The sequence below is a fragment of the Corythoichthys intestinalis genome, chromosome 20 (assembly GCF_030265065.1).
Source record: "Corythoichthys intestinalis isolate RoL2023-P3 chromosome 20, ASM3026506v1, whole genome shotgun sequence".
Taxonomy (NCBI): domain Eukaryota; kingdom Metazoa; phylum Chordata; class Actinopteri; order Syngnathiformes; family Syngnathidae; genus Corythoichthys; species Corythoichthys intestinalis.
Genome location: NC_080414.1, coordinates 3,231,958 through 3,257,917, shown reverse-complemented (window position 1 = coordinate 3,257,917; position 25,960 = coordinate 3,231,958). Strand labels below are relative to the sequence as shown.

Below are 25,960 nucleotides of genomic sequence, written 5' to 3'. Positions count from 1 at the left end.
AGTGTCATGTAGTGATTTAAATCAGTGTAGTGATTTAAATAAACCACAAGGTGTTAATGGCGAGTTTTAAATTAATTAGAGATCAAGCCAACGAATGTGTTTTGTCCCTCGACTGACGCCTTAGTTTCCTGGTTTATTGTACCTTACGTTCATTTGAGTGTGGTCTTCACAATATACAACTCCTGATAAGGGCTCCCAGCCTCATAAATTGTATATTTTGACTAAATATTGCCATCCAGTGTATTTGTTGAGCTGAACGAGTTGCTAAAATGTTTAAAGTTTTAACAAATTCTGAGTAAGTTTTATGTGTATTTTGCATATCTTGATTGCGAATACCAGTTCTCTTTGCATTGTTGTTTAACCGTGTGAGAGTAGGGCCTCATTAATACACATTGAAGCGCTTTGTTTTTTGTTGAGGGATACGACTATTATTTAAGTTTTATTTTTCACTATAATATACTTATGTTTGTTGTGCAGGATTTTCCGAAGCTTATGCCAATAAACGGCGCGGTATAACAAATTTTATTAAAACGAAAACATTTCGAGAGGTTTTAATATCAAATTATTATAACTCGTACTAACATTTATCTTTTAAGAAACTACATGTCTTTCTATCCGTGGTACACTTTAAAGGCACTAGTCTTCAATGTATATTTTTCTCAAAAAAGTTATTCAAGTAAATGTGAGTAAATGTCACGCATTACTACCCACCTCTGATCCTACCTTCCCAGGTTACTGTCCTGCAGGAACAAAAGGGTGGGATGGTACACCTACATTGATCATACAAATGTATAAAATAATATCCTACGATAACATAGTAAGAAAAAAATGATCATTTCAGTTGATTTGTTTCCAACGACTGATGTAGACAGATGCAACTACAATGAGGAGATTCAATTGCAGGCAATCAGCTGTGGTTGGACTTATTGTGCAAGAAAAAGAAAATCAATGTCGTCAGCTGGTAAGCGAACCTCTGTTCTTCTGGCAGTTCATCACAAAAAGGTCAACAGATGGCCGTGATGATCACAAATGATCAAGTGTTAAAAATATAGCATTGTCATAACATTATAGCTAGACAAAGAACGTGTGGTTAAGTAGGTGCAAGGTAAGCTATTTTTAACCACACTTTTATATAGGTGGAGAAAATAACAAAAGAAGTTCAAGACAAGAGAAACCCAGATGAATATACGATACAAGTTCAAATTTTGAGCAAACTTTCTGATGTTTTGCAAAATAAACCGTGCCTAACCTTTTGGTAGCTCTTAGCTACTAAATCCCATTACTAACCTTTAGAGTCCCATTCAGTGACGGCAGAAGAAAATGTCCTTATTTTTGGCTTTTCACAGCAAACCAGGCACGCCAAGACATTTATTCCAGAGGAATGATTTTTAAAAATGATACTCTTCACCCTTGTCAGTCAACGCGCTACTTTTGTTTGCTTTGCTCATCCACAAAGTGAGCAACTCCTCTTCGACTCCGTGGGATGAAGAAAGTTCACTGATTTACATCCAGCTGTGGACCGCACCAACTACATTTGATAAAAGGGGTGCGCGAATTCGATTGAGTAACTCCTACGTTAAAATTTCTAAATTATCCGTCACTAGATATAAGATGGAAAATAATAATAGAAAATTCGAAACGTAGAAATGCGTCGCATTCCACAATGCATACAGAAACGGCTAGTAGGGCACCGCATCTATTTGTAGTTGGTACATTCGAAGGTTGCTATGAAGCTTTTCAAGCCACACCCCTACCAAGCCTTCTTTTGTTTCGTGTTTTTTCTTATATGAATAGTGCTTAAATTTACCCTTAATAAACAATCGAGACCTATTTGAGAAAAAAAACTATACGTACAAAAAATTTAGGTGCAAAGCATACGTGGCAAAGTCATTAATTCCCTTGTTTTATAGTATTTCAGATGTTTCTGTCATCTTGATTGCATCTGGATTTAAAGTGACACTTAGTAACTTTTCAGTTTTGGTCCAATTCAGCGACGCCGGTGGACAAAAGCAGTAGTGTTTTGCCTTAATGAAGACTGCCTTTCCATTGAAGACCAGCGCTGCATTTCCCATGAGGACCAGCACGCACCCGTACAGTGTCGTAAAATCATCAATCAATCAAAAATCAATCTCCCGGTTGTCTGCAGATGGATTAAACAACATTTCTGTTTCCAGCGGCTGTGTGAAGGATGAATATTAATAAAGTAATGAATCCAGTTGTAGCTAAACAATAGCATATGACGGTTAGCAACCATGTGGCTTAGTGTGGCTAGTAGGCTACCCCCACCCCACCATTTTGGGACCATCACGCCAACGAGAGAAAGCCGGGCCAATGTTTATGTATATCCTGGCAGCCTGCCTTTCTTTCCTTCTCAGACAAAACTTTTTGTCTCTTTTGTTGCTCTGCCATCTTGCAGACAAAACTTTTTGTCTCTTTTGTTGCTCTGCTATCTTTGCAGAATTCGCACAAAAGCGTATGTATCAACTTCCATCTTTATAACGAATGGGAAAAAGGGGAAGTAACGTATGTTATAAAGCAATCAGCACATTTGTAGTTGTTTTTTTTTTGTGTGTGTGGCAGGGTTCCTGCCACCCACCTCAAAGTTAATTAGTGCCGGTGAAAACGATACAGACCCCCTCAAGATATAAAAGAGGTATCATTGAACTAGTGGTCAGTCAACATATTATCACAAATGTTATGAAAATATTTTATAACTTTAATAAAAGTTAGCTAATGTTGGTTTAAAGGAAATTTACTCGTGCAACACATACAGGTAGTCCCCAGGTTATGAACGATTTCTGTTCCTACGTTGGTGATTCAACCCATATTTCTGCTTAAATTAGAAATGACCCCTTAAGTACCCCAAAAATAACTAATCAAAAAGTCCAAAAGTATTGTTTTCTTCAATGATGGAGGATACACTGCCCTCTTTTGGCAGCATTGGGTCTGAATGGACTTTTGCCTTGTATGATTTAGCAGACTCAGACGTCTGACATGGATAAAAGATAGCTGCATTCTGGTTTGGCCCACATAAGGCTGTAAGTTGTTTCAGCTAATATATGTTTGTGTATGCATTTGTAATTAAGTTTACAGCTACAGTTTGTGGACTTTTACTATGAGAATTGTAATACGTTAGCATTCGTAGCATTTAAACTAGCGGACTTTTCTTAGGCAAATTTAATCGACTATATTTACATATTGATCAGGGTTTAGGGTTCGAGTTCAAGTTCGAGTTCCCTTCCTACGCTGACGACCTGAACCAAATTTCCATGTAAGTAGGAATGAACCCTTTAAGAACCCCAAAATACCTATCCAAAAAGTCCGAAAGTAGTGTATTTTGTTTAATGATGGAGGATACACTGCCCTCTGGTGGCACCCGTGGGTCTGGCTGGACTGTCGCCTAAGACTGAGAAGCCGACTCGTACGTATGACACGGATAAAGGATAACCGTGCTCTGGTTTGTCCAACATAAGGCTGTAAGTTGTTTCAGTTAATATATGTTTGTGTATGCATTTGTAATTAAGTTTACAGCTGCGATTTGTGGAAATACATGTAAGCGATTTGCTATGAGAATTGTATTACCTTAGCATTCGCAGCATTTAAACTAGCGGACTTTTGTTAGGCAAATTAGGCTAAATTAATCGACTGTATTTACATACTGATCAGACTAAATGGATGTTTGAACACCAATTGTTTTGTGTCAAGTGTTTTATTGTAAAAATGCATGTTGTTTTGAACATGTACAGTGGGGCAAATAAGTATTTAGTCAACCACTGATTGTGCAAGTTCTCCCACTTGAAAATATTAGAGAGGCCTGTAATTGTCAATATGGGTAAACCTCAACCATGAGAGACAGAATGTGGAAAAAAAAACAGAAAATCACATTGTTTGATTTTTAAAGAATTTATTTGCAAATCATGGTGGAAAATAAGTATTTGGTCGATACCAAAATTTCATCTGAATACTTTGTTATGTACCCTTTGTTGGCAATAACGGAGCCCAAACGTTTTCTGTAACTCTTCACAAGCTTTTCACACACTGTTGCTGGTATTTTGACCCATTCCTTCATGCAGATCTCCTCTAGAGCAGTGATGTTTTGGGGCTGTCGTTGGGAAACACGGACTTTCAACTGTCTCCTCGCCCCGTGGCGTCAAAATGATAACAAGAACGGTGAACAAAAATCCCAGAACCACACGGGGGGACCTAGTGAATGACCTACAGAGAGCTGGGACCACAGTAACAAAGACTACAATCAGTAACACAATGTGCCGTCAGGGACTCAAATCCTGCACTGCCAGACGTGTCCCCCTGCTGAAGAAAGTACACATCCAGGCCCAATGGACGTCCAGACCAAATACTTATTTTCCACCATGATTTGCAAATAAATTCTTTAAAAATCAAACAATGTGATTTTTTCCCACATTCTGTCTCTCATGGTTGAGGTTTACCCATGTTGACAATTACAGGCCTCTCTAATATTTTCAAGTGGGAGAACTTGCACAGTTAGTGGCTGACTAAATACTTATTTACCCCGCTGTATGTGTTACAGCTTTACAAATTGTCAAAAGTGAAGGAAGTCAAAAGCTTCAAAAGCACAATTTTCTTGTTTGCTGTCTGTAAAACTGACCAATTTCATGTTTAGTGAGTACGGAACACATCATATTAATAAAATAAAGTAAAAAATAAGATACTGTGAGGTACAATAAGGTACTGTCTATGAGACTAAATAGCGGACGATACTCCGGCATCCTAAAGTTGAAATATGTCGCAACACATCTCCAAAATCCAACATAAGGAACAGATCATTTCCTCAGAACATCCAAACTCTCTGATCCCCGTCATCGTGTTAATTTTTTACAAAAAGAACTTGCTTTGTTCTCAACCGCCTGATGTAGATGTTGCAAAACAATGTCAATATTTGTCCCAGACCAGACAAATCGAGGAAACAGATAGGCTTGTTAATATTTAACAGCCAAAAGACACACTAACTAGTCAACACAATTAAGCATAACTGCTTACTGACAACAGGCCAAAGGGTTACATGAAAAGCTTGAAAATTTAGGCCTAGAAGTTCAAGGAAAAGTGAAAAAGTTCACTCTGTGTTTGCACTCTGCATGCTCTGCAGATGCTGGAATATGTGAGTCATTGAAGTAGTTAGTTCCAAACCATTATGATTTAAGCTAAACCACAGGTACGTAATGTTAAATACTGTAGCTATTCGACATACAAGTGGATATCCTTACTTATACACACAGAGTCTCTCACTTGCATATACTGCACATAGACATATGGACCGTGCAAATTCACAGGAATTCATGCATGTTTAAATCATGCACACATGGACACAAATGCATGATAACCATAGATGAACACTTGAGCACACATGCAAATTTGTATCCCAGCTCTTAGTTTTATCATTCACTGGTGGCCAATACAGAAAGCTCTCCAAATACGCACACAGGCCAGTCAATGATCACATCTGTTTTGAGGTTCAGGGTTCGACTCAAAGCTCCGGCCTTCAACTGTGGAATGCGTGTTCTCCACATGATTGAGTGGGCAGTAGGCAGTATACACCCTGAATCGGTTGCCAACCAGCAAGGCACAAGGAGACAGACAATCATTTAAATTCACAATCACTATGGGGAATTTAGATTGTGCAATTGGCCTACAATTCATGTTTTATGGATGTGAGAGGAAGTTTTGGGATCCAAATTTAGGGTTGATTGATCTTACCTTGCGTGAGTGGTGTGGGCACGGTGACCTGTACTCCATCCAGACTGCATAAGTGACCACAAGGGTCCAGGGTTACTACACCGCCTAAAGAATGAAGCTGATTAGTAAATATATCATTACAGTATACAGTGGTACCTCTACTTATGAAATTAATTGGTTCTAGAGAATGTTGCTTTTGGCAGCCCTTTTAATTTTGGTCTTAGTCTTTTGGACGATAAGTACTTGTTGGTTTGTAATATTGGTTTGACTTCGTCTAGTTTTTGTCGACACAATCTCAAGACTAATTTCATCTAGTTTTAGTCGAGAATGTTTTTGTTGTAAAATTAAAAACATTTTACTCCAAAAATAAACAAATAAACAAAGGTTTTCAACTATTTCCACAGACAAGCACATATTGTAGGGACAATGCTAACTTTGTAACATGCTAACAGTACATTATTTTCAATTAATTATACCCACCTTGACGCAACGAACTGTATGTAAAAAAAAGTTGTCCGAGAGTTTAAGAGGTTGATCTAATGCTAATGTGAACGTAAATGCTATGCTAATGCTACGAGTTACATTTGGTGTGTGATGATCACTCAGCACATACCACATGTCTAGGACAGCAAAAAGCATGTATATTTCATGCGGTATTTTATGATCCTGTATGAAATGGACCGCTTGGATTTGTGTGGGAGCGATCGATTTATATATTCAATTTTTTAAATCCCGCAATGGATTGAGGACGAATGCGAAATTGCGAATCACCCAGGTCAGCATCTCACAATACAGCATTGCTTTATAGCATGCAGATGGACTGCAGATTCATCTGATTTTGCGGATTAATTCATTTAGTTTTTGCATCACACCAGCCAAATGTGCTGCAGGGTTTTGTTGCTACACCAAGGAGAGGCGTGTGAGCCTTTTGGGGTTTCAAAAAGTTCCAGTTCACCGCGGAGATTGGCCAAACAACGAATATATAATGCATAATGTAAAACAAACAAGAATTAAAATAAAAAGTTAATACACTCATGTAAAGCTGTTGGAGGACAAAGGGCGGATTGTTACGATCCGCGAACGCGGAAAACAAGATTGGACCAAAGAGCAGACAAGAGACAGAGGGAATAGTAAAAGGGGTTTTTAATACAACTAAAAAACACGCGATCGCGGAAAAAGGGAGAATAACAAAAGGAGTCCGTGACAAGAGGTCGACGGGGATCAAATAACACTAAACTAAGCGGTGGGCAGCGAGCCAACAAGATAACAAAAGTAATCACACTCAATACCTGCACAAGGTAGAGGAATCACCAAACGAAAAAACAGCTGACGCATAAACTAGCAAATCCAATGAGCCTCGAAAGTACTGGTATAGAATGGCAAACAGCAAGCAAATATCTCGGCAACGTTGGCTTGGGTCGCCGGCGTTATATACAACTGTTGAGTTGCTGGAATTAGCCGCAGGTGCGATGATGGGAACGCCCACACCGCCGGCTCTGTAATGGAAAACAAAATCTAACCAGCAACAGAATGTGACAGTACCCCCCCTTCAAGGAGAGCCCCTTGGCGACCCACCTGGCTTCCCGGGACAGCGCGCGTGAAAGTCGCGGATGACCGAAGGATCCAGGATCCAGGAGCGGGGGACCCATTGGCGTTCTTCAGGACCGTAGCCCTCCCAGTCGACCAGATACTGCACACCCCTGCCCCTCCTCCTCGAGTCCAAAATAGACCTCACGGTGTAGACCGGGTCACCGTCGATCAAGCGTGGAGGTGGTGGGGGTGCTTCCGGAGGGCATAGCGGGCTGGAGGAAACTGGTTTCAACAGGGAGACATGGAACACTGGATGGATGCTGAGGGAACGTGGGAGCGTGAGCCTCACGGCTACAGGGTTCACCACCTTTTCCACCTTGAAAGGCCCAATGAAACGGGGACCCAACTTCTTGGAGACCCCGGCAAGATGCAGGTCCCTTGTAGACAGCCAGACTTTCTGGCCCGGCCTGTACAGAGGAGCCGGTCTCCGGTGACGGTCAGCCAACATCTGGTTGCGTGCTGCTGTCCGTGAAAGCGCTGCACGGGCGTCCCGCCAGACTCTGTGTGCCCGCCGCAGGTGTTGTTGCACTGAGGGTATGCAGACGTCTGACTCCTGGGACGGGAATACAGGAGGCTGGTAGCCGTATGCCGTCTTAAAGGGTGACATACCTGTGGCTGCACTGACAAGTGTATTATGGGCATACTCCACCCAAGGGATATGAGACGACCAGGACGCAGGGTGCTGGTGGCAGACACACCGGAGGGCTGCTGCAAGGTCTTGGTTGGCCCGCTCCGTCTGGCCGTTGGTCTGGGGGTGGTAGCCCGACGACATACTTGCTGTGGCCCCCATGGCCTTGCAGAACATCTTCCAAACTCGAGATATGAATTGGGGGCCCCTGTCGGATACCAGATCAATGGGTATGCCGTGAATGCGGAAGACTTGACTCACGAGGATGTTTGCGGTTTCCAGCGATGATGGCAACTTTGGGAGCGGAATGAAATGTGCCATCTTTGAGAACCGGTCAACAACTGTCAGCACTACCGTATTTCCCTGGGACTTGGGAAGGCCGGAGACGAAATCCACAGCAATGTGGGACCATGGACGTGATGGAACTGGCAGCGGGCGCAGGAGACCAGCAGGAGCATTGTGCGACGACTTGTTGCGGGCGCATACAGAGCAAGCCCGCACAAACTCTTGGATGTCATCATTCATTCCAGGCCACCAGAACTTCTGGGATACTAAAAACTGTGTCCGGGAGGTCCCCGGATGGCAGGCCACCTTCGAGGCGTGCCCCCATTGCAGCACGTCCGATCTGTGTTCTTGGGGAACAAATAGCTTGTCCTTGGGGCACCCCGTCGGAATGTTCACACCTTGCAGTGAGTTGGCGACCTTACCCTCCACTTCCCACTGAAGGGCCCCCACCACACGGGCCTCTGGCACAATGGGCTCTGGACCAGACTCGCAGAGGGCTGGGCTGAAGACCCTGGATAAGGCATCTGGCTTAGTGTTGCGAGAACCAGGGCGGTACGTGATTGTGTAATTAAAACGTGTAAGAAAAAGAGCCCAACGCGCTTGACGGGGATTCAGTCTTTTGGCTGCCCTAATGTATGCCAGGTTCTTGTGGTCGGTGAAGATCTCGAAAGGCTCTGGTGTCCCTTCCAACCAATGTCTCCACTCTTGCAGCGCCAGAACGATGGCCAGCAGCTCACGGTTTCCAACGTCGTAATTTCGTTCAGCAGGACTGAGGCGACGTGAGAAGAAGGCGCAGGGGTGAACCCTCTGATCGACTGGGGAACGTTGAGACAGGACTGCCCCCACTCCTGAATCTGAGGCATCCACTTCTACAATAAATGGCACATCGGTATTAGGGTGAGCAAGGACAGGGGCACACGTAAACGACCGTTTAAGAGCCACAAACGCAGCCTCAGCCTCTGGGGTCCATTTAAATGGTACTTTTGTAGATGTAAGCCTTGTCAAAGGTTCAGCCTTCTGGCTGTAGTTGCGAATGAAGCGCCTATAGAAGTTAGCAAACCCGAGGAACCCTTGCAATGGCTTCCTTGATGTAGGAGAAGGCCACTCGACTACAGCCTGTATCTTGGCTGGATCTGCTCTCAGCTGGCCCTTCTCCACAACAAACCCCAGAAACTGGACCGAACTGGTATGGAACCTGCATTTCTCTGCCTTGACATACAACCGGTTCTCGAGCAGCCTTTGCAAAACCAGCCGGACATGCTGTCTATGTTCCTCGAGGCTTCTAGAAAATATAAGGATGTCGTCCAAATAAATAAAACAAAACCGGCCTATCATGTCCCGAAGCACATCGTTAACAAGGTTCTGGAAAACTGCTGGTGCATTAGTAAGTCCGAACGGCATGACTAAGTATTCGAAGTGACCTATGGGAGTGTTAAATGCGGTCTTCCATTCATCACCCTCCCTCATTCTCACCAAGTGGTAGGCGTTGCGCAAGTCAAGCGTAGTAAAAATACACGCGGACTGCAACGGTGCAAAAGCGGAGTCCAGCAAAGGCAGGGGGTACTTATTTTTAACTGTGATGTCGTTAAGGCCTCTATAATCGACGCATGGCCGGAGGGACTTATCTTTTTTGTCAATAAAAAAGAACCCGGCCCCAACAGGGGACTTTGACGGTCGAATTAGCCCGGCCGCGAGGGAAGACGATATATATTCATTCAAGGCCCCCTGCTCGGGTTTCGATACCGGATAGAGTTTAGAGGAGGGCAACGGCGAATTCGGAACCAAATCAATGGAGCAGTCGTACGGTCGATGTGGTGGCAGTGATGTTGCTAGGTCTTTACTGAAGACCAACTTGAGGTCATGATATTCAGGGGGTACCAAAGACAAATCGATATGTTCCGGCTCACGTGGTACTGTGGGCCCGGAGGGGGACGGGGCAGCGCGTAAACAATGAGAATGACAATAAATACTCCAATTTGTTATCCTGGGGGCCCCCCAGTCTATGTCGGGGTTGTGTCGCTTTAGCCACGTCAAACCTAGTACCACGGGTGCCAACTTTGTCGGCATGACAAAAAACGGTCTCTGCTCACAGTGATTACCAGACACAACTAACTGGAGGCTTTCAGTTACATGAGAAATTGTAAAAATCAGGTCACCGTTAAGGTCCCGTACTTCCCGGGGCTCCTTCAATTCAATCAAGGCCCCACCGAGTACTTCTGCGATTGAGTGGTCCACGAAGCAGTCATCAGCCCCCGAATCGACCAAAACTGTTACCTTATAGCTGTTACCGTTCCCGGTAATAATCCCAGGTAATTGCAGCCTGGTGCTTTCGAGCCGCTTTGTAGACTTTGCGACCATAGGTGGTGACCCTCCGTGTCGTGGTGGAGTGCCTCTGGGAGAGTCACTCGCTGTGGTGGAGCTGTCTGACGTCGGGACCAGGAGAGGATGGTTTCTGCCAGCAGCACGAGGATTCACCGGACAGGAAGCGACCCGATGGCCAGGGTCACCGCAGTACAGACAGAGCTGCTCAGCCATGCGCCGGTGGCGTTCCCTTGTGTCGAGTCTCTTCCCTCCGAGCTGCATCGTCCCCTCGTCAGTAGTTGACCGCCAATACCCGCCAGGCGAGGGAAAAGAGCCTGCTGCAAAAGCTGATGAAGCTCTCCCGACGACCGCACTCGTCGACCGACCAAGCCGCTCCGCCCCTCTCTCTCGTTCCCGCTCAAGAAGTCGATTGTCCAAACGAATAGATAAAAAAATTAATTCTTCCAAGTCTTTTGCTTCGTCGCGGGCAGCTAGTTCGTCCTTCACTAATGGGTGCAGCCCCCTCCGAAAAATGCTACGTAAAGCAGCGTCACCAAAACCACTCTCTGCTGCGAGGATGCGGAAGGAGACCGAATAGTCAGCGACAGACAGTTTGCCCTGAGTCAAGTCTAGCAGGCGACTACCAGCCTCTTTGCCCCGAAAGGGGTGGTCGAAAACCCTCTTCATCTCCTCAACGAATTCAAAAAAAGAGTTACGTATCTCGGGGTGCTGTTTGCTGATTGCCATGGACCAAGATGCTGCCTTACCGGAGAGAAGGCTCATGACAAACGCGACCCGGGATCTATCGGTAGAATACGTGAGGGGTTGTTGGTCAAAAACTAAGGAACATTGATGCAAAAACTGCCCACACGAGCCGGTTTCCCCACCGTAGCGTGGCGGGTGTGGGATATTGGGCTCACGCAATGGAGAGGAAGCCGGGGCAGCTTGTGCGGCAAGGTGGACATGCGTTGGAGCCATGGCTGTGGCGGAAACGAGACGACGAGCGCAAACCTGGTCCACCCGTGCATCAAGAGAGCGCATGTTGACAGTAAGTTTGTTAATCGTCGAACTAATTTCATGGAGCACACGATCGAGCGGATTTGCGTGCTCCCTCGGGTCGGAAAACGCCTGGGCTAATGGCTCATTGTCTGCATGGTCCATCTTGGCCGAGATATTCTGTTACGATCCGCGAACGCGGAAAACAAGATTGGACCAAAGAGCAGACAAGAGACAGAGGGAATAGTAAAAGGGGTTTTTAATACAACTAAAAAACACGCGATCGCGGAAAAAGGGAGAATAACAAAAGGAGTCCGTGACAAGAGGTCGACGGGGATCAAATAACACTAAACTAAGCGGTGGGCAGCGAGCCAACAAGATAACAAAAGTAATCACACTCAATACCTGCACAAGGTAGAGGAATCACCAAACGAAAAAACAGCTGACGCATAAACTAGCAAATCCAATGAGCCTCGAAAGTACTGGTATAGAATGGCAAACAGCAAGCAAATATCTCGGCAACGTTGGCTTGGGTCGCCGGCGTTATATACAACTGTTGAGTTGCTGGAATTAGCCGCAGGTGCGATGATGGGAACGCCCACACCGCCGGCTCTGTAATGGAAAACAAAATCTAACCAGCAACAGAATGTGACACGGATAAAGAGGACGCTGGGATCCACACATACAGTACACGTAGAGTAGAGGTACATCTTAGCCAATTGGATGCCAGGAATGCTAGGCAATAGCCAATAGCAGAGCAGATACACGTATGTTATGTTCAGTAAACTCTCGGAGCTGCTAGTACCAGCCATACTATATTTTTGCCTTTTGTATCCTGAAATTTCTTTCTTAACAAGAGGCGTGTCTTAACCTGAAAATTCTGTGTGTAGTGATGTTCATAGAGGTACCAATATACTGGCCATTATGTTTTTGAATTTTCATACACGATTTATTTTGTAAGCTGACAACAGAGGAAGTCACGTTGCTGCTATTACTCACAGAGACAGCATAGATTTGATTTGTCTGAATAGTCCTAGTAAATGCTATTAACTCATTAGTCCAATTAGCTAAATGTCCTTGTTTTAACATTTTTAATTTAATATTTTAAGGACACGCAAGAATCAAAAGTCATGAAAGAGATAGTAATCTAGTAATGACCTTCATTGAAGATTAGGCAGTGTTCCGCTTCGATCCCAGGGCCCTGGATGGCGATATCTTGAGGCGTTGGGGCATCTTCTCGCCCTATGCGGGTCACACCTTTGAGATAAAGATCTAATCAGATTATGCACAACTGTGTCTCTGTTGTCTGCAAATTCCTGGATATATGTTTAATTATATTAATGGCAACTTTGGTCCAAGAGATATAGGGTTTGTTCACCAAACCTACTGCTGTCATTGTCAGAACTATTCATTCAAATGTGAGTGTCGTGCTTACAGACTCTAAACTTTAAGAAAAATAAGATAAAAATACTGTTGTTGGCAGTGCAGAAAAATGCAAATAGAAACTGCAGAGGGCGCTAGATAACATAAAAAAATGTATTGTACAGTACTGTACTTGGAAATTATCCACTTGCGTACTATGTAATTTCTGGATGCTGTGACTCATTGTAACCATCAGCTGTTCCACAAGAACTTTTGACCCAAAGGCAAATGCACATTTTTCCCCACCACACCACATGCAACATCTGTAACGTTCAGTTATAAACATCAAGTTGGATCAAAGAGTAGAATTTAAAAAACTGCAGTAAGTGACTCTACTGCAAAAGAGTCCTTTTGTGTCTTCTTACCTTCTTTTAGTGGCAGCAAGGTAATAGCAACACTTAGTCTCCCACTGCCCAGGCTAACCAGATGAGGTGTGGCTGTTTGGACCTTGAGACCCTTTCCTGTGTCAACCAGGTTAAGTGGTGCAGACTGCAAACAATCACAACTGTTGAAAGGGAACTGTATAATCTTGACAACAGTATTTCATTCTGGACCAAATAAAATGTGAATTACAGTGGAGAGTGAGAATAAACTAGAGAAGGGTTGGCCCAGTGCTTCTCAATTATTTTCTGTTACGCCACCTCCAGGAAGACGAAAAACGTTTAAGATGAATTAGAGTAATTTGGACATTGAAAACTCTGGAGAACTCAAAGTCTATGCATATAATGTGCATTACCTTGTGGTCAACCGGAGGGATCTGATCTGACTCTGGTTGTGACATCATCTCGGAGTCCTGCAACAGTGGTTAAGATAAGGTCAACTGAGGCCAGACACACACATTTTCCTCAAAAAGGGGCAACATAGGGACACAGTATTAGAGCAGCAGCCATTATTACAGACAACAAAACATTCACCTATTGGCACAAATAATATCTACTCTATAATTCATGTCTTTCCGTCTATATTTTCTTTATGTCTGGCTTCAATCAAGTAGTACTAGCTACCATTAGAGTATCACGTGTACTATGTTGTAACTCCATTCCCCGTGCAATCGAGCAAAACTTATGGATTCAAATTGCACCGTGAATTGATCTAAATAGCGTAGCGTACGAATGCTTTTTTAGACCGTGACGTCACCATCGTAACGCGTAAGTGGATCATTATAGACACGTCCTCCAATCCATGTTATTTCTGCTTGTTTTCTCCGGTAAGCTTTCAAAAAAGAACATGCCGATCAAGCACTGCTGCTATGGAACTTTTAGAACCGACTCTAGACATTACGTCATATGAAGGATGTTTTCTTCATACTGTACGTTTCCCGAAACCAAAAACTCGGAGGAAAAAATGTGAAGAATGGATCAACTCGTACGGACGTCCAAAAGATCAGTTTAACGCCAGCAAGGTGAAGCCATTCAGCTTCATATGCAGTAAACATTTTGTTGGGGGACATGGTCTTACAGAGGACGAAGAGGTAAGCCATTTTGATATTTTTACTTATTTTTAGCGTAGTGTTTTGCTGTGCTGCTTCTGTCTGACAATGAATGACATGAAAAAAATTAAAATGGTATCTGACTGCCACTGTTGTTGCCTTTTCTGTTGTAAAAAACATTAGTACGGGGAAGTGTAAATAAATAATAGAATTAAGATTTGTTATTAATGAAAAAATTAAAAGTGTTAGCTGGCTGTTACTGAGTAGCATTTGCAATTGCTACACAAATATAGCAATGTAAATTGCCCCCCAAAACGGTCAGAGACATAAGACAACAAGAGGATATAATATATAGGAAAGACATGGCATATGGTGGTAAAGGATAGATTGTTGAAACAGGAGAATGCCATTGTCAGTGGCGTAAGGCAATGCACACAAGAAAAACCTGTCGGTAAATAAGCTAACTCTGGATCAGCTTGGCTCGTGTTTTTCAGCCCTCAACAGTCAAGCTATCTCTTTAACTGAATATTTTTATGTTGTTCTTTACCAGTGAATTTGGCACCAGGGACATCATTTTCGGACAGAATCGGTAGGTTTAGCTCAGTAAACATCTCGTTCGTACACTATTTACATGCATCTTGCATGAGGGACAAATGGGAGGTTGACCCGCCTAGCAACAATTGCTAATGTCATGAATATTAATGAGCAAAAGTGACGAGTGGCTTGCGGTACGCCATTGCGGGATTGGTGACATCATTGTGCAGTGTACCAAATGACCAATAGCAAACAACCAATCAGATGATGAATAATTTTCTCCGACACCATTTAGATATATATAGCTATAGTACATATATGGAAGCTTGTAAACAGCTGTGCTTGCACGCTCAGCTGGCACATGAGAGAAACATTTTCAGTGAAAGTGTTCCAAAGGGAAAATACCACTTAAGAGCAAAACAAACACACATGAAAATACGCATGTGCTCACAATTTAACACACACAGATGCATGCATACCCCTACATACACAGCGTGCAGTGGGCAGAGCTGCTAGAAATGTTCCATGGATACAGAACACTCCCAACTTGATGGTTAGGGAGTGTCATGACAGTGGCTTGTTTGTATGTGTCAGAAATATTTCATGTTATGGAAATATGTTTATATTCCTACAAATTGGGGGAATTTACAAAAATGTGCTCCTCATGCTCCACACACAGGAAAATACTCTAACGGGTCATCACCATAGCCAGATGATTACTGACTGCTTCCTTCCTCTAGGCAATGTACAGGACGCTTTCTGTTTCGAATGCTATCCTCTGTTACCCAACACACACTGTATGTAAATCTACATAGCATAATCGACAGAATGTGCCTATTTAATATGGCGGAAAACACTCAGGTGACTTGAAGTTCCGCTCTGAGACCCCCAATTTGGCCAAATTTAAAAAATGGTCCTATATGCATGTGTGATATGTCATTGGAAAGTTTAAAATCTCAATTTTCTCGGGGAGAAAAATTTCATGGTGATATAACTAGGGTCGCGAGTTTAAAATATGCGAGTGAACAATTCTTTAAAGTCGTTTTTTAAAAACTAAATATTAGACATCAATTAATGATTCTAAGCTAGAAATGACAGACATTTCGAATAATAAATATGATTACCGTATTTTCCGGACTATAAGTCGCAGTTTTTTTTCATAGTTTGGCTGGGGGTGCGACTTATACTCAGGAGCGACTTATGTGTGAAATTGTTAACACATTATTTTATCATTTCACATGTTATTTTGGTGTTTTGGAGTGACACTGATGGTTTGGTACACTTGTTAGCATGTTCTTTACGCTATAATTATCTGAATAACTCTTAATAGCTATGTTACGTTAACATACCGGCCACGTTCGTGTGCTGCCTTTGGCAATGTGTGTTCAATTGTATTGTTGAATTTTATATATTGAAATGCATGCTTTTAGTTTGTGGCGCTTTCACGCCCAAGTGGGGGCACTCGCACTTGTTTACGCGAAGAAGAGCCCTCAGACGCCAGAAGAAGACTGACAGCTACGCAGCTCTGAGCGAGTGGGCGAGTTAGCGAGAGAGAGAAAATCATGGCTGCGAACGTACGTTCATTGTTTATGCTTGTAAAATATCTCTACAGAGACCACGCCTGTGTGTATAATCTTTTCTGTTGTTGTTGTGTGTTTTCCACCCGGGATCGGACACTTAGAGCCAGTTGTGTGGTTGTTTGAACGATGTGCTAATGCTAGCGAATGCATGCTAACCGTTTGTGTCATTGCTATGATAGCAGCTAATTATTAATTATTTACGTTGATGCGAACCTGTTTGGTATCGAGGACGAAATTGATTTGTATTATTTCTATTTTTAGTTTCACTCTTCAAATGATGGTGTCATAACGGAATTAGCTCGCTGTATAGCCAGGATCAAGCCGTAGCGTCCTGGTGAGGACAGTGTATTAGCATTTCGTTGTTCATGCATCATGTAACATTATCATACTGTACACTTGTTGAGCCTGTTGTTCTTTATTGTATTTTTATTTTAAATTGCCTTTCAAGATGACATATCTGTTCTATGTGTTGATTTTTATCAAGTGAATTTCCCAGAAAAATGCGACTTATACTCCGGTGTGACTTGTATATGGCGGAAAACGCTCAGGTGATGCTATGATTTTAATGGCGCAAAACACAAAGGTGACTTGAAATTCGGCCCCCAATTTGGCCAACTTTCAAAGTAGTCCGATATGCATGTGTGATACATCATTGGAAAGCTTAAAATCTCAATTTTCGGGGTGAAGAAAAATTTTGAACAGGAGGGCACTTAAAAAAAAAAAAGAAAAGTTTTTTTACACAGAAAAACCCTATCTGGCGGTGAGAGCACGCGAGAGCAGAATTACAGACGCCACGACTTTAACGGTATATTATCGGGTACTTACCTGTTTTCGATCCAAAAACTCCATGTAGCATGTATGACCGAGTGTCAAGACACAGCTGTGAATGGCCACAGCCGGATTTTGGGGGGATTTTATGGGTGAAATATTGTCATATAACAAGGATTGCGATGCAGAAATCACAGACATCAAGGAGTGGTCGAGATTTTCATTTTCATATATTTATCCTTCTAAACTTTTTTTTTTTCAAATTTTTTTTTTTTGTTTGGATCGATTATTTATCATCTGAAATATTGGGGCAGCGAAAATATGCAATTCAGCGATAGTTATGAGGTAGATATCCGTGACTTATTTACAGACGCTAATGTTTTCATTGTCATGTAATTTGTTAAAAGTTTAAAATATGTGAGTGAATAATTTTTTAAAGTCGTTTTTTTTTTTCAACTAAATATAAGACCTCAATTAATGATTACAGGCAATCAAAATATAAGTTGAGAAACACTGAATAATTGCATAACAGTTGGCTGAAAAATAAAAAATGTTACTTTTTTTTTTTTTTACAGTAACTTGTATTTTGGTTTGATTATATATACACTGGTACTTCTACATACGAAGTTAATTCGTTCCAGGACCTTGTTTGTAAGTCGAAATGGTCGTATGTCGAGGAGGATTTTCCCATAAGAATACATTGTAATCCCATTAATTCGTTCCACAGCACAAAAACCTATACTAAATCGTTAATAAATTCTGCTGGTACTATTACAAATGGCAATTACACATAGCAAAACAAATAAATTTTAAATAAAAATCGGAATAATAATATAATAATAATTCCTGTAATAGTGTAACGAATCGGGTTCTAATGTGGCGGACGTTTTTTTCTGTACTTGAATGCACCATGTGGCTAACGTGGCAGCTGAGAGTTTACTTTCGCTTCAATTTTTTTCTTGAGAACACCGTCAACTTTGGCGGTCAGGAGGCGTTTTGTGTTGGATAAGTTCTGAAATTTAAATAATAAAAACCTGTCGAAGCTGGCGATTTCTTTGGCAATGTTACCATAATAATTGTCATCTTAACTCATAAATAGGGCTGTCAAAAAATTAAAATTTTTAATCGAGTTAAATACAGCTTAAAAATTAATTAATCGTAATTAATCATTATTAATCGCAATTCAAACCATCTATAAAATATGCCATATTTTTCTGTAAATTATTGTTGGAACGGAAAGACACAAGATGGATATATACATTCAACATACGGTACATAAGTACTGTATTTGTTTATTATAACAATAAACCAACAAGGTGGCATTAACATTATTAACATTTTCTGAAAGCGATCCATGAATAGAAAGACTTGTAGTTCTTAAACGATAAAAGTTAGTACAAGTTATCGAAATTTTATATTAAAACCCCTCTTAATGTTTTCGTTTTAATAAAATTTGTAGAATTTTCAATAAAAAAAAAAACTAGCAGCCATTGTTGATGTCAATAATTACATAATGCTCATGGGTGCTTAAACCCATAAAATTAGTCGCACCCAAGTGCCAGCAGAGGGCGACAAAACTCCAAAAAACACAAGTAACAAGTTGGCATTGCACCGTGCTGTCATTTTAATCTGTTTGAGCGGGGCATGTGCGTTAATTGCGTCAAATATTTTAACGTGATTAATTGAAAAAATTAAATACCCCCTGTTAACGCGATATTTTTGAAAGCCCTACTCATAAAGGCTGCTGAACGGTGGTCGGTGGAGGACCGTTGAGCAAGTTCACGGATACGCACCCCACGCTCATATTTTTCTATAATTTGCATCTTCATTTCATTGGTAAGTGTCATCTTTTTCCTTGTTTGACCACCTTTACCAACCTTTTTGAAACCTGTGTTGACTTCTCGCACGAGAAATTTTGCCGTGCGTTCGTCTGCGGTGCTGTCATGTTGTTGTATTTCAAGCATATCGTCAGATGAAGAAACAAATTGTGAGTCAAATTTTACGTCGGATGTCAAAAAGATCGTGTGTTGAAATGATCGTATGTCAAGGTACCACTGTAGTTTAAAGCCATATTTCTGACTTTTTATGATAGATAAGTGGCAGTGTCTCACTGTGCCCCAGGATTGCTTTTGGTCTAGTGACACCCCTGACAAGGTATTGTCTTAACCTACAATGCATATGTAGATACAGTTTTACTTCTTTGGGAAAAAATGATTTTATTCATAGTAGTCTTTAATCCTAATTTAAACCTGTTCTTAAACCATGCAAACCCGCAAGAGCCTTCTAATACTCTACATGGTTTGCAGGCAATGTTTTAAAGTATTTCCCCCCTCATTCTCTCCATTTCTCCAATAGTTTATCCAGCCTGGCCGATCCCCAGTTTAGGAAAAGAATATCAAAGTCTCCTCCTGACCACTTCCCTGAAATCCTGCCAACTTCCTCTCCGAGGTTGTTTCCTGTGCTGCCTTTGTATAACACAAACCCATTTACCTCTAGAATCCACATACATGCATAGATCAAGTCACACTTCTGTTGCTTTGGTTGAAATAAAAAATTACAGGCTTCCCGTTCCACTTTTTTTTAATCCGTGAAGACAAAACAAACGGTGCACTGAAATAATATTTCCATCCCCACAAGAAAAAGTCTTGAGGAAAAATCTTTCATGAATTAGAATTTTGCATTCTTCACACAACACCGTCTTTCTTGTTGCACCAGGTGAATTCCCATCTCCGGGCAGGTACAGACACGTACGCAGCAGTCTTGTTAAATTCAAAGCACAATGGTGTGTCGACCCACTTCCAGACATAAAAGAATGTATAATGTACTTCTGGCACTCTAATATTTTCCTAAATGTGCAAATTAGAGGCTCTCACAGATCCTGATGCTAAATAATGGGACAAATATTTCAATTCAAAATTTTAAAGCAATCTAAAAAAATATACACCATTATCAAGTAAAATGTATTTGGGGAAAATACTACAGTACTCAAATAATGAGTAATTGCCTATGAAGGACTCTACCTACCCTAACTCTCGCAATCAGTTCTGCCGGACAGTCCAGAACAAATGGTGGGACGCTCTGTCACAACACAAGAAACGCCGGAGAACGCCCAATATCCAACTGATAACACGACTGACAAGACTCCGAGAGCAGAGTACAAGCAAGATTAGGCGGGTGAACAAGATATTGACTAAAGATGTCCCGATCGATCGGGTCCGATCACGTCATTTTCAAAGTATCGGAATCGGCAAAAAAATATTGGACATGCCTTTTTTATATATATATATATATATATATATATATATATATATATATATATATTTTTTTTTTATTTTATTTTATTTTTTATTTTATTTTTTTATTTTATTTATTTAAATCGTTTTCTAATTGTATATAGTGTTACAGACAAAATGTCTTACACTCATCCAGAGTAGTTTTGGCTTAAAGTAGGGCTATGAAATTTATTGCGTTAACGGCGGTAATTATTTTTTCTTAATTAATCACGTTAAATAATTAACGCATGCGCTGCACGACTCACTCACGCGTTGCTGCATTCAATCTATAAAGGCGCCGTTTTACCAATATATAGAGCTAAACGCAGCGTATAATGAGCAGAGAGAAGTTGGACAGCCTTTGGAGCCTTTTTATATTTGGCTAAAGCCTTACAATCGCTCTCTCAGCAATTAAAATTAATGTGGAACGCAATGTGGGGAAGATAGGTAGTAGTTGATCATTTTCTTAACACCCTATGTTCTTTCCCAACGCAGAGAAGATATATCAATTGGTGCCCCTATGCACAGTCATGGTTGCACTTCCCATCATGCATTTGGGTTGAATGGCTGCAGTATCATTTACTGAAAGCTCAACAAATACACTAGATGGCAATATTTAGTCACAATATACAAAGTCACATTTATCCTTTAAGAATTACAAGTCTTTCTATCCGTGGATCCCTCTCACAGAAAGAATGTTAATAATGTAAACGCCAACCTGAGGATTTATTGTCATAATAAACAAATACAGTACTTATGTACTGTGTGTTGAATGTATATATTCGTCCGAGTTTTATTCATTTTTTTCTTAATGCATTGCCAAAATGTATATGATCGGGAAAAATTATCGGGAATGATTGGAATTGAATCGGGAGCAAAAAAAAAAAAAAAAGCAATCGGATCAGGAAATATCGGGATCGGTAAATATTCAAACTAAAACGATCGGGAGCAAAAAAAAAAACATGATCGGAACAACCCTAATATTGACCAATAAAAAACACCACACTCCCAATACAGCAGGTGACGGTATTCACCTGATGGCTGATTGCAAGCTAAGTTTTTGAGTTTAAGTCAGCGGCGCCCTCAGTTGCCCACACAGATGCCTGATCAAAATCCTTTTTTTAATCGACTTTTTTTTGTTAATTGGCCAATGTTGGAAAAAATTCCATGTATCGGGCTAATATATCATCCGGCCAATATATCCGTCAACCCCTATTCACAACATTTCTTAATATTGATCAGTTGCAGCTGCAAATACACACGTTCCATCTCCATTGCCAATAGAATTCGAGAAGAGTCCCCGAAAGCCGTACAAAGAAAAAGCCCCACACCTCTAGTGGCTTGGTGCTGAATGACAGAGCAACGCGTTCCGTTGACGAAGAACTTCGAATGGTCAATGATGAGGTATGGTCTACGCCGTTGATCTGCCGTCAACACAACGCTGAAGCATAAATCAGGCGTTACAGTGCAGCATTGTATTTATTTATTTTTCACAAGCTATTACACTATTTTACAGTATAACATTCTTTTCTTACTCTCCTTATCTCCCTTTGTATGTCTTCCTTCTGTCTCTTAGTGGACTCCCCTCCCCTTACATTCCAGCATCACCCTCTCCTCCTCCCACCTGACAAAGCCATCTTTGTATCACAGATGCTGTTTAATGTGGAGTCCTTCTCCTAGTGACTCCTATAGAGCAAAGGGGTCTTATTTTCCCCCCTTGTCATTACAACATGCTCTGTTTAGCAGTCAACAGCACTATGTTGAAAAGAAAGCATAAAACTAGGCTTTCAAGCTGTAATAACCGGTGCATGTGTTGGTCTTTTGCTGTGTATTTTGGTGACAGCCCATGACCTGAAACACAGTATCCTTACAGGAAAGAAAGTTCATTGTTATGGCAGCTGACTCAGAGGATGTGGACATCTCTCTTTTGAATTTAAAGCCATGAGTGTGGGTGTCTCTACAAAGACCACACAACACCTGAAGAACCACGTGGAGGGGATCAAGTCATGTTTGGATTGTAGAGTTGGGGGTAGGAATGGGGGAAAGGACATGACATATAGATGAGAAGGTGCTCCGAATTGTCACTTACTACTCAGATTTTTAACATAGTTGACTAGTGCCATGTACCAAGGGTATAGGTTTGCATAGGGACCGTGGGGACATAACACTAGCAACTTTTCAGAATGCTCAAATTGTCCCTACCAACTTTTAAGCAACCTTATTTGCATTACAGTGGGGTAAATAAGTATTTAGTCAACCACTAATTGTGCAAGTTCTCCCACTTGAAAATATTACAGAGGCCTGTAATTGTCAGCATTGTCAGCGATAGCCTTCAAAATACTGAATGTTTAACTAATCGTTGCCATTTTTCTCAGGAACCTTTTGTTGACCTGTGATACGGTGACCTTGTCTCCTTGCCTGAGTCTGTTTCTATTTCGCCTATTTGGCCTGGATGCCGGGTCCCGCCGGCCAAGGTCGTTGGAGCTGTGCCGGTGCAGGTCCAGCATTCATAGTCAGGAATCGAACCGCTGACCCTTCAGTTTCAGGACAACTCCAGCTACCAACTGCGCCACGGCCGCCCCCAAAAATAATTATCATTGTTTAAAAAAAAAAAGCAGTTACTCACAATGTTACTCATTATTTGAGTATACTTTTCACTGGAAACTTTTTTACTTGTAATTAAGTATATTTTTGGATGGCTACTTTTACTTTTACTTGAGTAATATGATTTTGAAGTAACACTACTCTTACTTGAGGAAAATTTTTGGCTACTCTACCCACCTCTGTAAATGTCCCATCCCCGGCAAAAAGTGTACATGACACTTATGCTGTGATAGCGTCCCTACCAAGGGCGTAGGTTTGCATAAGGACGGTAGCGACATAACACTACCAATTTTTCAGGATGCTCAAATTGTCCCCACCAACTTTTAAGCAACATTATTTGCATTAAAAAGAGTTCAGTTATATAGGTAATTTAAATTATCTTTCCATATATTGTAATGATAGAATAGATCCTACCATTATTGAGTGAATTATTTTCATTATATTCAGACTTATTTATCCCTTTTCACTTGCTGAATGTCCCGTCCATTTTTTTACCCCCTCAAACGAACGCTTGGTTGGCTGATAAGTTGAATCCCACCCGTTCCGCCACAAAGACACACACACACATACTCACACAGTCAAAACAGATTAATGTCGACAACATGCCGCCTCCTCCACTCCCTTCATAGAGGAGGGATATTTGAAGTCTTATTTTTTTCAGCCAGCAGCAGCCACTGTAAGTCATGCAAAAAGACATCAATAATGTGGAAGTGGGGGAAACACCACTAATTTTGCTACTCTGACCTGCATCGGAGTTAGCATAACATTAAACTTGCTAACCTGTAAAACTACTGCGGTCAGGCCAGCCTCTACAAGGAACAACGAAGTCAAGCTAGTTGTCCCTTATTTGGATCATTGTTTGCATTATGTGCATTATAGTAATATCGTCCAAACCTATGCCTTTGCCATGAACCTTGAGTGCATGATTCACTCTAAATAAGCAAATGATAGCGGAAAATGGAATTGGTTTATTTATGAACACAATAAAACTATCTGGTGCTCATCTATTGTGCTTAGGCCTATATACAGTACTGAACAGTGTCTGCATATATTTGTAGGTATATATTACTTTCAGGGAAAAGATACATCATCAGGACATAGTGTTTTATATTTATACAGTATATGTTATATACAGTGCATACCTCAGATGTGCATACACCATAATCCAGATGTTCTCAATCTGGCATGCAACAAGTCATGAAAATACAGACATGACTGCTTGTATTGTATGTTGAGCAAACACAGCAGACAGTCTCCACCTCATCCCCCACCAAGCCTGGCAACAATGGTTTTTACATTAACTTCAGTTCACTGTATTGGACTACCTATAAAGTATTAATCCTCTTCATTATGAATTATGGTGAAATCAAATGACTCAAAAACACACTGCAATAAAGTTGAACAATAAACATATTGACCAGCTTAACTTTATGGAATGGTAATAAATCCAGTGGCTTCAAAGCTGAACTATAACAGCCCTTGAGTGTGGTGTATAAGAAGTTATTTCCTTATACAATTTTACAACCTACTTTTATAACTCAGTGTCTCCTGTCTGGATTTTTTTTTTTTTGTCTGCATTCCTCTTAGTAGTAATGAAGTTGTGCATTAATCATTAACCATTCAACACAATGCTGTAAATTCCTGAGCTACAGTTATTTTGCAAAAAAAATATCGACACGCTTACCATGATTAAAGCCGTACAGGACACTTCTGTCATCATGCAGAAGAGAATCCAGCAGCTCGGTGATCCAGATTCAACCTCACGGATGACCCAAAACTCTTTTTTAGTTTCCTCCTGTGATTATCGTCCCTTTCTTGACAGCAGCATGGGCAACCTGTGAAAGACTTTCCATCCTAGCCCATGCATACACATACGTAGCCGCAATGACACATAGTACATGCATGCACTGCAATATCTACACACATTAAAAAACAGGCAGCCTCAGCCAATTGCGACGTGTCGAGGAATGTGACAGCAGCTGGAAGTCAAGCTGGAGAAGGACTGGAACAAGGGGAGGGAATCTCTGTCGCTCTCTCTCTCTCTATCACACATACACTCAAACTCCCCCCCACACACAGCATCGGGACACACACTCGCCTTCTAATTGGCAGGTGCTAACAAACCACCTCAACTTGACCCTTTCTCTCCAGTTGAAGGAGTGAAGCCTGCTGAATTATTAGGCTGGTGAGAAAAGGAACAAGGAACAAAGAAGAGCCAACATTCTTCCTTGCTAACAACAGCGATAAAGTCTTGGAGGCCTTGCTTGGATAGTCAAATTACAAGGAAAATGCTGTATTGTATGCAGAGGCGGGTAGAAAAGCCAAATATTTTGCTCGAGTAGTGTTACTTTAAAATAATATTACTCAAGCATAGACTTCATAATGCATTGACGGGACACGGGGCACGGAGCCGATATATAGGGGATCCATCTCTGTCAAAGCTGACCGAGTGAAAACACAAAGATTCTCGATTCTTGGTTATAAGCAAAACAAAAAACAGGCAGGTAGCATTTATTTGACGTAAATATTGCTAACTATGAGGCTAGTCATTAAGGAAATTAGCAGCCGCCATATGTAAGTAAACATAGAGCATTTTCCGTTGAAAATTCTTGTGAATAAATGCTTAAATCCCTGAATTCTTTATAGATATGGACGTAAAACAGTCTCGGTCCTTGGTTAAAAGCAAAAAAAATAAAAAATAAAAAAATGGACAGTTAGCATTTGTTTTACGTAAATATGTCACTGTGGCGCCACCTTATCACCATAAAGAGCTTTTTACGTTGAAAATTCTTACGAATAAATGCTGAAATCCCTGAATTCTTTATAGATATGGGTGTAA

At 41.3% G+C, this 25,960-nt stretch overlaps 1 protein-coding gene across 5 annotated transcripts in view; it reads right to left on the bottom strand.

The window, feature by feature from the left end:
- Window positions 1-25,078, bottom strand: part of phldb2b (pleckstrin homology-like domain, family B, member 2b) — an 89,619-nt gene extending 64,541 nt beyond the window's left edge. For 4 of the 5 annotated variants that reach the window (XM_057824686.1, XM_057824689.1, XM_057824687.1 and 1 more), the window contains exons 1-5: window positions 24,806-25,078; window positions 13,671-13,727; window positions 13,300-13,423; window positions 12,671-12,769; window positions 5,734-5,817 (exon numbers count right to left, since the gene is read on the bottom strand). In XM_057824686.1, coding sequence (XP_057680669.1) covers window positions 5,734-5,817; window positions 12,671-12,769; window positions 13,300-13,423; window positions 13,671-13,727; window positions 24,806-24,841 — 400 coding nt within the window. In that variant the 5' untranslated portion in view covers window positions 24,842-25,078. Of the gene's footprint in view, window positions 1-1,287; window positions 1,475-5,733; window positions 5,818-12,670; window positions 12,770-13,299; window positions 13,424-13,670; window positions 13,728-24,805 lie in introns of those variants that run through there. The other variant, XM_057824690.1, reaches the window with a different exon arrangement.
- Between the last annotated feature and the right edge of the window lie 882 nt (window positions 25,079-25,960).